Here is an 11,808-nt window from a genome sequence, read left to right as displayed (position 1 = left end):
GGCGGTATATACACGTTGTATATCTCTATCTCGGCAGTACCAGACTCAGGGAATTGTAAAATGGATGAGCTTGCGAGACTAGGAACTACACTACACATTCCAGGGAAACTGGAATTTATGGGTATGCCTCTAGCGACATGTAAGCTAAGTTTTCAGGACCAGGCCCGAAGGACAACGACAGATATATGGTCACAAAGAGGGGGCTGTGAGCATTTCAAAACGTTGTGGCCTAATCTAGAATTGAAGAGGTCTACCGCTTTGTTGTCATTAGCTTGAACAGACGTCTTAGTTATTGTGTCCGTCACGACAGGTCACTGTCTAATCGGAAAACATGCTGACAGATTGGAGGTTACCAGCAACGACTTTTGCAGAAGCTGTGAGGGCATCGAAGAGGAGGAAACTATAGAACAACTTTTGTGTGTGCGTCCCGCTCTAGCAGTCAGAAGGAATTCCACTTAAGGTTCTCTTTCTTCTTGAAAACCTGTCCGATTTAGCGGATGTGAACATTCGCAAGTAATTGGGCTTTTTAAAACGATCTGGATGGTTCAACGGTAGGAACTAGACGGCATATTCCTTCTTCTGTTCCTGTGGTATCACAATGAACGAAAACGTCTAAGTGAATCTGATGGCAGACTGCTACTTAAAAATAATTTTATCTAAAGTTGTCTACTTTTTTTTGAATTTCCATATTCGTGCAGTATCTTAACCTTAACATGCAGGGGGCTTTTGGAGGTCTACTAAGCTCGGGCAACAAAGACATCAATCCCATGGTAGCCGGTTTTACGTACTGCATTGACCCGATGGAGTCCTTCAAAGTCCTTCCCGATGACAAACAAAGATGTCATACTTCTAAGATCGACTTTTTTTATCCACAGTAAATATAAATGCATTTGAAACGTTCGCTGTACAAATTTTCAGTTTTCTTCATTTAGAGCAAGGTTCTGAGTTGCTCGCAGGATACAGATATTGTTACAAATGTATATGTACATATATATCTCTATTAGTTAATTGGAAAATTTTAGCTAATATAACATCTTTTATCTCCAGAGTTAACAAAAACACTGCTGTCTTTGTTTCTTATATTAACTCTTTTTTGCACGTTCCTGACTCACTATTCCTTTAAATCCTCGTGCAACAAAAAATTGTTCGGCTGAATCGCCCCTGCTAGAACGAGGCTTAACTCGTTTTACTTTGTCGTAAAAGCGTTGTAGATCCTTTTCCATTTTTGGCACATCTCCATTGTCCCAAACTTTCATAACAAGGTTAGCTTGAGGCGCTGACAGTATAACCGCAAAGTACAATACATCGTAACATAGGTTCACGATTGCTTCTTGATCCAAAATTCTTACACCTGTAGCATTCGGTGCCATATCTGACAGCACACAATTAACTGCTTTATCTCCAAGTGACTTAATTATTTTTTGTTTACTCTCGGTTTTTGTGAAGTCCATACCTCCAAATATTGTGGCACCCTTCAAAAAAAAATTAAAATTAGTAAGTCTTAAATAATTTCAAAAGTATCCTCATACCGAAACACTATGAAAATGTAGTAAGTCTATGCTGTATACAGAACCTTTCGGCTTTTTGTCCTGCTTTCCATTGGCATTGCATCTTTCTACAGCAACTTGAGTCCAACTTCCTGGTGCTGCACCACAGTCTATTATACAATCTCCTGCCTTTATGATACTATACTTATCATCGATTTCCAGAAGCTTAAAAGCACTTCGACATCGATAATTCATCATCTTGGCCTTTTCCACATAAGGATCTGCCAGTTGTCTCGTAAGCCATTCTTGCGAACTTTTGCTTTTTCCCTTTAGATTATTTGGTACCTGTTTGGCCCACGACTGCAGGCTCGTACTTAGTGATCTTCTTAAGGAAATTCCGAAAATATTTTCCATGTTCTATTTATATACTTTCAGTATTATTACATTTTAAACCATTCGTTATGTGAATCGTCTGCAGACATAGCGGCTACACCAGACGTTTCTAACAAACAGCTGAGAGGACAGTTAGGGATGCCGGTTGCCACTTGCATCGCGACCAATACCGCAATTCTGTTTAAGGCCAAAATAGAATGAGAGCGTTGTGCTTCGTTTTTGAGTGTCGCGTTCCAAAAAAATCGTTTGCACTAACGATTATGTTAATCTCTATTTCCTTGTTAACAGACAACTGGCAACTCTACCCAAAAACACAAAGAGGAATCGACAAAAATAATAAATAATTCTTCTCAAAGCCTGATATTCTTATTTTATTAATTTAAAACCATCACAAATATAAATAAATGTGCACAATTATTTAGGAAAAGTGCTATCAATAGCAATTTATTCGTATAAAACTTTTGCGGACTTTTTCGCATTGAGAAACACACGCTACCATGCTTATTAATTGGTTGTACACACACATAGATGTTTTCGTCCATTGTGATACCAGGAACCAGGAACAGAAGAAGGAAGATGCCTTCTAGTTCCTACCGTTCAACTATCCAAATCGCTTTAAAAAGTCTAACAACTGTTTTCTTACTTAAGTGTGGAATATCGGATCAAGTCAATATTTACTACAAAATCCACGTCTCTGACTCTAACGTCAGCGATTTTTTGTTTGCCATGTGACAAGATATATTCATTTACAGGTAGTGGCAGTTGCCCAACAACAAAATATTGAGTGCAAAATCAATGATTAGTGCTACTCTGATTTTGTGTATGTTACTAGTTCGTGCCATTTTTCGTTGTTTGTGTGTGTTATGATTCTTAACTATAATACACACACACACAACCAAAACTCGTTGACAGATAGTGCACTTCGCGAGAAAAAATTTACTCAGCTGTTTGCGGTACACTATCTGGTAATAATGTCATGGCCATATGAAATATATGTAAACAATTTGACGCTGACTCTTGACTCTTTGATTGCGTTCAGGACCCACTTAATTGTACCATGGATTGCGTTTAAACTCTAAATCTACTTTGCTGTTTTGTTGGACCGGCGTCCTACGCAGTATCTTGAGGTTTGGAGCAGAGATTTAATAATCAGCTGTTTAGACAAATTTTAGATGTTAACACTGTCATTTCAGTCGCAAGAAAGTAAAAGAATTTATAAGCCAACATGTCTTGGGGTGAAACTTTAACTTATCTAACATTAGGAAATCCTATCAGTCAGGCCGTACTAACATCCGCCTCTGCCGTTCTCAACGGAGCCGTAAGTTTGGTTTGAGTATTGGTTTGGTATTGTAATATCTATTTTAATTATTCTTAAGGGCTTGAAGCCAAAACAGCAAGTGAAAGATGTTGTGGTCATGCCGCCAAAATCTCTGAAACTGTGGGAGAATGCAGGCAGCAGCTATCACTTTGTGCGTCTTGCAGGATTGAGTGGAGCAACAGCAGTTATTATGGGTGCTTATGGGAAACATTATTTGGTGAAGATTGTTGATGCCAAAGAACAGACAGAATCAAAAGCAGTCTTTGAGACCGCCAATCGATTCCATTTTTTGCATTCAGTAAGTCGATTTTTAGTAAAAAGCATTTAAAACTTTAATATATATTTTTTTCATAGTTTGCCTTACTGGCCATGCCACTTGCACGTCGACCCGTGTTGGTAAGTAAACATCTATAATAATAATAGTTTATGCTCAATTCAATATTTGGATAATTGGGAAGTTTTAGTTTGTTCGTTATTGATTTAAGTTTATCTTGAAAATGTTTGCACTATTATTTCATAAATCTTTAGATTGTGGCACAAATAACTGTGTGACGTCTCAATTTAACAGTGTGAATCCCCGTACTGATGTCTTATTTTGACTTATAAGACATCAGTTTCGTAAATGTAGAATGAGTGCATCGTAAATGTAAGGAAGCAACTAAGCTTATTACAAACCGTAGCATTCGGCCTAACAAACAAAACAATATTGGCTGTGTTTTATTTTTGTTGTTGTTGTAGCAGTGTGTTGTACACTGAGGCGGCATCGCTTGCTGATAGCTGTGAGCAGGTATAGGTATGGATATAGCTATAGTGCAGTGGAATGAAATTTGTATGACAATGACATCTATCCAGGACAACAAAGTTCTAGATAGATATCATTTTCATACAAATTTTATTGCTCTGCACTATATAGTACTTAAATAAAACACAGCCATTATTAACAAGAAAGTCTTGAAGGTGAGGGAGGGTCTGACGTCGGAGAACTTCAGGCGTAACGCAAGTGCAGGTCGCAGGAGACAGCCCTCCACAAAGTGGTGCGATCAGTCTAGACGTCTATCCAAATGAAGGAGTGCGCGATGGCGGCCTTCCAGAATATTGAGGGAGCATTAAACAACGAAGGGATGGGTCGACAGTCACCGTCACGGGTGGACCCCCGTGCGGTTTAGGGCGGTCCCTGTGGGCAGGCTGTATGCTACACGACAGGATTATCAACGAAGACTCGGAGTATACAAGTATACCTTCTTGCAGTTAGAGTTGAGGTAGACTTTTAAACTATCGCAGATGTCATTAATGGGAGGGGGCCTGATGTCATGTCACAATCGTCCGCATATATTTCGGTCTCTATTATGTCTGGGAGGCTAGGAATGGAGTATAGGTTGTGGTTAAACAGTGCCGGAGATATCACCCCGCCTTGAGAAACTCCGTGTTTCACTCTACGATTTCTTATCCCTAAATTCCACAAATGACTGGCGACCATACAGATAACTCGCTACCCAGTGTTTCAGACCTGGTTATAGGGACGTATTGGCGATAACGAATGCCTTCGATAATTCCAGTGCCAAGAGGACCATCCTATCACTTGTCCTGGGCTGATTGAAGCGACGGGAACTGTATGCGGTGCTTTGAAATCCATGCTGATGCTCAGCGAATGGAAATTCTCCAACGAGACTCGGGACGATTAGTCCCTTAAGCGTCTTGGCTACTTGCTAGAGGAGGGGTATCGGTCTGTACAAATCCTCCTTTCTTGGGTCCTTTCCAGGCTTCAGTAGCGGGATCACTCTGTAGATCTTCCAGACATCGGGTACTATAAGAGTGTTCAAAGACATGTTGGGAACAGTTGTAAGGTACTCGACTTCAGGTAGATGCAGATTCTTCAGCATCAGTCCGTCGGGGTCCAACGCCTTGGAAGATTTGGCGCCACGGATGACATTTGTAATGTCTTCCACGGTAAATTGTAATAGCTGTCCTTCGGCTCGGAGACCACGGATACGACGAATGGCTCTCCTCCTAGCCTTGTCACTCTAGGGATGCACAATAAGTTGATGGTAGAACAACCTGGCTCACCTCTTCGGATCAGTCAGTAACGTCGCCAAAAGTGACAGGTCCTGTCGTCCCGTTTACCGGGGTTCGAGAGTGACTTAACAGTAGACCACAGCTTGCCTAAACCGGTACCTAAGTTACATTGCTCCAAGTGTTGCAGCCACAAATTCCGCCTATGTTCGTTGACTACCCTGTTTATTTCCAGATTCAGCTCGCTGATCATGGGGTTAGTAGAGTCCGTATAACGAATCCCATCACACTCGTCTGCGAGTACCACTGCCTGCGGCGGGAAATTGGGCCGAACTTTGGGTATTCGACCGGCTGGTATAAAGCGAGCAGCAGCTGCTGCGTTAATGATGTCCCGGAGTTTCCTCTCGGCAATTAGTACTGAAGCGGCGATTGGTGTACTCTCTGAAGCCGGCCATATTTTGATTAATAAACGTTCGGTGCTCAGTCGATAGTGAGAATTATAGGGAGGTTGTCTGATCCCGAAGAAATTACGGTTTGTCAGTTGTCAGTCATTCAGGAGATCAAGGAATGCAATGGAAATGTCTGACGAACTGCTGCACCTCCTCGTAATCCTCTTGGGGGCATTCCCATTCACCGTGCAAAACCTGCTGGTCGTTACGTAGTCCCCTAGGTATGCCATGAAACGTGTTGGTGTTAAAGTTTCCTGGAACCACACTATTATTGCCACACAATAACGCAATTATATCGAGATTGTAAACTTGGCCATTGACTGTAGAGCTCTATCTCGGCAGTACCGGACCTGACTGCTAACACCATGCACTTCATGTTGCGGCAGGCGCGGGCGAAATGGGTCTATACTGCACGGAAAGGTGTATAACGGAGGCCAATCCCCCACCTACATTCCTTAAGCGATCTTTACGTAGCACATTGTATCCGTGAATACTGTGCAGGCTGCAGGTGTTAGTCAGGTTTGTCTCGCTGCAACCAATGTGTTCTTAAAAATCAATTTATTTTTTTAATTAATCCGAACCCAATTGGGTTGTATATTGATAGAAATTTAAACAAAATAGGGATTAATATATCTTGACCGCTGCCGACACCGGCCTGGCAATATTGGGGCTGGGATGCTGCTGTTGTGTATATTGCCGCACGGGAGAGGTCGGGGGGATCACATAGTTCGACGACGACGCTTGGGACTCACTGCTGTCTAAGTTCGCACAGCACCTTGCAACATATTCAGTGCGTCTATACTCCCGTAGTGACGTAAGGCCAGAGCAAGATCGGAAATGCACCACTCCATGCACCGGTTACACCTCGCCGACATCGGTCGACGACGGAGGCGGTTCGGGCAAACCGAACAGAACCAGGGTCCGGGGTTTCTTTCAACACCGGCACGGACCAGAACAGAAGGTTGAGGAGAAGCCACTCCGGCATGTGCCTCTTCCATGACGAAAAAGAACAAACACGTACACCCTTGCCGATGAAGGATTCCATCGGGCCAATCCGGTGCCTATAACCAGCTGCCATGGGTGGCTTCGGAGGCCACCATAGCGCAGAGGTAAGCATGTCCGTCTATGACTCTAAACGTCTGGCTTCGTATCCTGGCTAGAACATCAGAAAAAAATGTCAGCGACATTTGTGAGGAACCTTTCCATTTGAAAAAAATGGTATGGCAGCCATATAAAAACATCTCCCTAAAGAGGCGTCGCACTGCTGCACGCCGTTCGGACTCGGCTATAAAAAGGCTGCCCCTTATCATTGAGCTTAAACTTGATTCGGATAGCATTCATTGATATATGAGAAATTTGCCCCTGTTCCTTAATGAAATGTTTCGAGGATAGAATCTTCATTAGCTCGCCGAATGGAAATTCTCCTACGAGGCTCGGGATGAGTAATGCCTCAAGCGTCTTTGCTACTGGTGAGAGAAGGGTGATCGGTCTGTACGACTCCCCCAAAACTCGGGTCCTTTCCAGGCTTCAGTAGCGGGATCACTCTACTCTTTTCCAGACAACGGGAACTGTAAGTGTTCACAGACAGGTTGGGGACAGTTGTAAGGTACTCGATCCAGATTCTTCAACATCAATGTTGATATTCGGTCGGGGCCCGACGCCTTGGATGATTTGAAGCCAGGGGTGACATTCTTAACTTCGCCCACGGTTAATATTGATGGGTGTTTATCGGCTCGGAGACCACGAATATGCCAAATGGCTCTCCTCCTTGCCTTGTCACTCTCGGGATGCACAATAAATTGGCGCATCTCTTCGAATCAGTCACGGTTACTGCGCCAAAAGTGACTGAGGACCTGTCATCCGAACAAAACTCCGGAATGTGCGTCTCCCATGACGTAAAAAGACGAACACGTACACTGAGGCGGCAGCCCTTGCCGATGAGGGTTCCATCGGGTCAATCCGGTGCGTACAACCGGTTGCCATGTCAAGATATCTGGTGATGTGCATTAGCATCACTTCCTATAATGAGGCTCTCTTTCTCTGGAGAAGTGGCTACAACCAGCAACTTAAGGCTTGAAGTGCCTTAAGTGCCAATGGTGGAGATTTATCTGCAGAAACCGGACCATAGTCAAGATTCAGAATTTCCACCACTGTTGCGTTAGCCTCGTCTCCTGAGTCCGCCAGGAGTTCATCCTCACAAGAATCGTTTGATCTTGTCATGATGAGTTTCCTTACGCATCCAGGGACAGAAAGCTGTGGAACCACTACTCGTATCCTAACGTAACTTAAAAACTTTGGAGTATCTAAGCCGTTGGAAATGAAATGACAAAAAATACAGTCCTATACGTTTTTATGCTTTCTATGTGGTGATTCTCGCGACTTTCTCCTTTCCTTTAATTCTAATACATTAGACCACTCTGTTATCCTTCTCCCAACCTAGATTAAATGGAACCAAATTTGATTTTCATAAAATTACAATTTTATTCAAGGATTGGGAGCAGTAAAACATAAATAAAATGCATACATTCAATATTTATTTTAATATGTTTACAGTTTTCATATGGGCTGTCATTTGTTGGGTTTAAAGTTTTTCTTAAGTTAGGTGTACAAAATGTTGTTAAGTTTGTTACTTGTATTTGGGTTGTTTTTGTTTTCTTTCGTTAAAATAAAGTACTTTCAGAATTTTCTCATTGAACTACTTGCTACTCCCTAAAAATGGCTACTTACCTCTAAAGGGTTTGTTGTCGATTTTTTTTTTTCGAATTTATTTGTAATGCATTTATTAAACATATATAATTGACGTTTCTTCTCATAGAACATTGACATTCGGTTTTGTGTAAAGCATGTTTAAAAATAATTTAAATGAAGTAAAAATAATGACATAACATGCGAATGCACTTGTTGAGAACACGCGAACCCTGTCTATTTGTTTTTATACCCTCCACCATAGGATGGGGGGTATACTAATTTCGTCATTCTGTTTGTAACACCTCGAAATATGCGTCTGAGACTCCATAAAGTATATATATTCTTGATCATCATGACATTTTAAGTCGATCTAGCCATGTCCGGCCGTCCGTCCGTCCGTCTGACTGTCGAAAGCACGCTAACTTTCGAAGGAGTAAAGCTAGGCGCTTGAAATTTTCCACAAATACTTGTTATTAGTGTAGGTCAGTTGGGATTGTAAATGGGCCAAATCGGTTCATGTTTTGTTATAGCTGCAATATAAACCGATCTTGGCTCTTGACTTCTTGAGCTTATAGAGGGCACAATTCTCATCCGATTTGACTGAAATTTTGCACGTGGTATTACTTCCAACAACTGTGCCAGGTATGGTCTATGGATCGGTTCATAACCTGATATATCTGCCATATAAACCGACCTTGGGTCTTGACTTCTAGAGCTTCTAGAGGGCGCAATTTTTATACGTTTTGGCTGAAATTTTGCATGAAGTGTTCTGGTATGACTTTCAACAACTATGCCAAGTATATGATATAGTCGTCATATAAACCGATCTCTCGAATAGACTTCTTGAGACTCTAGAGGGCGCAATTCTTATACGATTTGGCCGAAATTTTGCACGAAGTGTTTTATTTTGACGTCCAATAACTGTAGGTCGGTTGGGATTATAAATGGGCCAAATCGGTCCATGTTTTGATATAGCAGCCATTTAAACCGATCTTGGCTCTTGACTTCTTGAGCCTCTAGAGGGCGCAATTCTCGTCCGATTTGACTGAAATTTTGCACGTGGTGTTTTGGTATCACTTCAAGCAACTGCGATTCAAATCGTTTTATAATCTGGTATAGCTGTCATATAAATCGATCTTGGATCTTGACTTCTTGAGCCGATAGAGGGCGCAGTTCTCATCCGATTTGGCTGAAATTTTTCATTAGGTGTTTTGTTATGACTTGCAATAACTGTGCTGAGTATGGCGTAAATCTGTGCATAACCTGATATAGCTGCCATATAAACCAATCTGGGATTTTGACTACTTGATTCTCTAGAGGGCGCAATTCTTATCCGATTTGGCAGAATTGTACAACGGCAAAGGCGGTCTAATATGGTCTGTATCGATCAATAGCTTGATACAACTCCCATATAAACCTATCTGCCAATTTTGCTTCTTGAGCCCCTACAAGGCCCAATTCTTATCCGAATGTAGTGAAATATTACACAATGACTTCTACAATGTTCAGCATTCAATTCATTTATGGTCCGAATCTGTCTATAAGTTGATATAGCTCCAATAGCATAACAGTTCTTATTCAATATTCTTTGTTTGCCTAAAAAGAGATACCGCGCAAAGAACTCGACAAATGCGATCCATGGTGGAGGGTATATAAGATTCGGCCCGACCGAACTTAGCACGCTCTTACTTGTTTTTTCTCTTACATGTAAAACTAAATGTGGTTTAGATATTAAATTTGTAAATAATTTCTTTACAATTCGTTAGCTAATAACAACCACTATATGGAGTTTATCTATCCATTTGTTACACTTACATTCTGTATGTATTTTATGTATGTATGCATATATACATATAGGTATGCCAGGATTCTTAAATGTACGACCTTTGTCCTTGCATGCTTGATGCTTTTTTTTAGAATTTTGTTACAACATTAAATGCATAGTTTATTTTAATATGTTTTTTTTTTTGGTTTTTTTTATATATATTTTACTTTTAAGCTACATAAAGGGAAGAGGATTGTTTTGTCATGTTGTTGGTTTTATTTAGTTTAAGCTTTCAAATTTAGAATTTGTTTTAATTGATATTTTAATTTCTGGTAAAAGCTCTAATTCGATTTTTCATATTTCAGTATTAGTATGCATGGATTGTTGTTTAGATGAATTCAATGATTAAACCAAATCCTGTCCTTCGTTTTTCTTTTCTAGACTGGTTCCTTGATGGCAGCTGGTACCATAATGTTCAGTGGGCCCATGTACTATCGAGCTTTAACGGGTGACAAGAAATTTACTCAAATAGCCACATGCGGCGGCTTTTGTCTCATTGCTGCCTGGTTATCATTGTTATTTTAAAAAAATAGTTTTTTATTCTTTTTAATCTCTTTCTCGTTCGAGCTATTGTCTAAGTAATACATACTCACATACTTATATATAAAGCAAAGTGTTTTAAAACACAACTGTCAAATATAAATAGAGTCTTGTTTGTATAATTTAAAGTTGTTAACTAAATCGAGCGTAATCGAAAAGAAAAAACAATCAAATTATCAGCAAATAATGTTTTTAGCGTGTAGCGTTCTGTAAAAAATGTAATTTATTTAATTCTAATATCGTTAAGTTTTATAATTTTTTTTTTTATTTTATTTTTAAGTAGTAGTTTTTGATAAAATAACTTGAATTGAGTTATGTGTTATAATTGGCTGCGCGTAGCAATGTGTGTTAAATAAACTTTACGGGGATGTAGTATTTCCCTTAATGCCAATATCTACGTTACACTGTTAAGATTTCAAGGAATCTATCTCTTATTTTTTTGATTGAACTTTACATTGACTTAAAGATTCGTCATGTTTAGCCGAACAAATTAAATATTGGCTATGCAATGTTTTACAAACTTGAAATTTTGCTTTTGTTAATATGAAATGAAATAAAACACTTTCAAAGCTCAAGCAACCGGCATTGGTGTAAAAATTCCTTAAGTTGAATGTCTTCAGTCTCACAGGTAAGGTCAATTGAGTGATGCCAAAAAAAAAAAACAAAACGGCAATATCTCAACTTATGGATATCTCTCTTGGCATTCTAAAACCTCGTTTACGTTGCTCTTTAATTTTAGATTTAATGGCTCGATCATCTGTTTTCCCTTCATAAAATCAGTTGACGAGGGCTTTAAGTCCGAATTTAATGAGCAGTGTAAACGGGGCTTCAGTCCATCTAGTGAAACCAGCTATATTGAATAATATATATATATATGGGAGCTATATCCAAATCTGAACCGATTTCGGAGATATCTTGCGGATATGTTAAGATCAGTAACAAAACAATCCGTGCCAAATTTTGTGCAGATTGGTGGAAAATTGGCTTGCTGCCTTATAAGAGTAAATCGGGCGAAATTTATTTATGCGTGCCAAATTTTGTGCAGAACAGTCGAATATAGTTGTAACTGCGGCCATATAAGTGCAAATCAGGCGAAAC

General features: G+C 40.2%; 2 protein-coding genes across 2 annotated transcripts; one reads left to right on the top strand and one right to left on the bottom strand.

The window, feature by feature from the left end:
• Window positions 1–898: 898 nt before the first annotated feature.
• LOC106080924 (rRNA methyltransferase 2, mitochondrial) lies at window positions 899–2,008 on the bottom strand. Its single transcript, XM_013242533.2, has 2 exons — window positions 1,530–2,008; window positions 899–1,472 (listed from the first exon to the last, which is right to left on the bottom strand). The coding sequence occupies exons 1-2, from the start codon at window positions 1,899–1,901 to the stop codon at window positions 1,083–1,085; spliced, it is 762 nt and encodes a 253-aa protein (XP_013097987.2). The 5' UTR covers window positions 1,902–2,008; the 3' UTR covers window positions 899–1,082.
• Window positions 2,009–3,008: 1,000 nt separating this feature from the next.
• Window positions 3,009–11,107, top strand: LOC106081451 (transmembrane protein 256 homolog). Its single transcript, XM_013243411.2, has 4 exons — window positions 3,009–3,198; window positions 3,257–3,496; window positions 3,553–3,594; window positions 10,552–11,107. The coding sequence occupies exons 1-4, from the start codon at window positions 3,106–3,108 to the stop codon at window positions 10,693–10,695; spliced, it is 519 nt and encodes a 172-aa protein (XP_013098865.1). The 5' UTR covers window positions 3,009–3,105; the 3' UTR covers window positions 10,696–11,107.
• The last annotated feature ends 701 nt before the right edge of the window (window positions 11,108–11,808 follow it).

This window comes from Stomoxys calcitrans, chromosome 2, assembly GCF_963082655.1.
Source record: "Stomoxys calcitrans chromosome 2, idStoCalc2.1, whole genome shotgun sequence".
Taxonomy (NCBI): Eukaryota; Metazoa; Arthropoda; class Insecta; order Diptera; family Muscidae; genus Stomoxys; species Stomoxys calcitrans.
This window is presented reverse-complemented; position numbering and strand designations above follow the sequence as displayed.

Excerpts from the sequence above, each read along its gene's own strand:
- LOC106080924 (XM_013242533.2), bottom strand. The coding sequence starts at position 1,901 with ATGGAAAATATTTTCGGAATTTCCTTAAGAAGATCACTAAGTACGAGC. Across the intron at positions 1,473-1,529 it reads TACATTTTCATAGTGTTTCG|GGTGCCACAATATTTGGAGG; the intron begins GTATGAGGATAC and ends TTTTTTTTGAAG.
- LOC106081451 (XM_013243411.2), top strand. The coding sequence starts at position 3,106 with ATGTCTTGGGGTGAAACTTTAACTTATCTAACATTAGGAAATCCTATC. Across the intron at positions 3,497-3,552 it reads GATTCCATTTTTTGCATTCA|TTTGCCTTACTGGCCATGCC; the intron begins GTAAGTCGATTT and ends TTTTTTTCATAG. Across the intron at positions 3,595-10,551 it reads TTGCACGTCGACCCGTGTTG|ACTGGTTCCTTGATGGCAGC; the intron begins GTAAGTAAACAT and ends TTTCTTTTCTAG.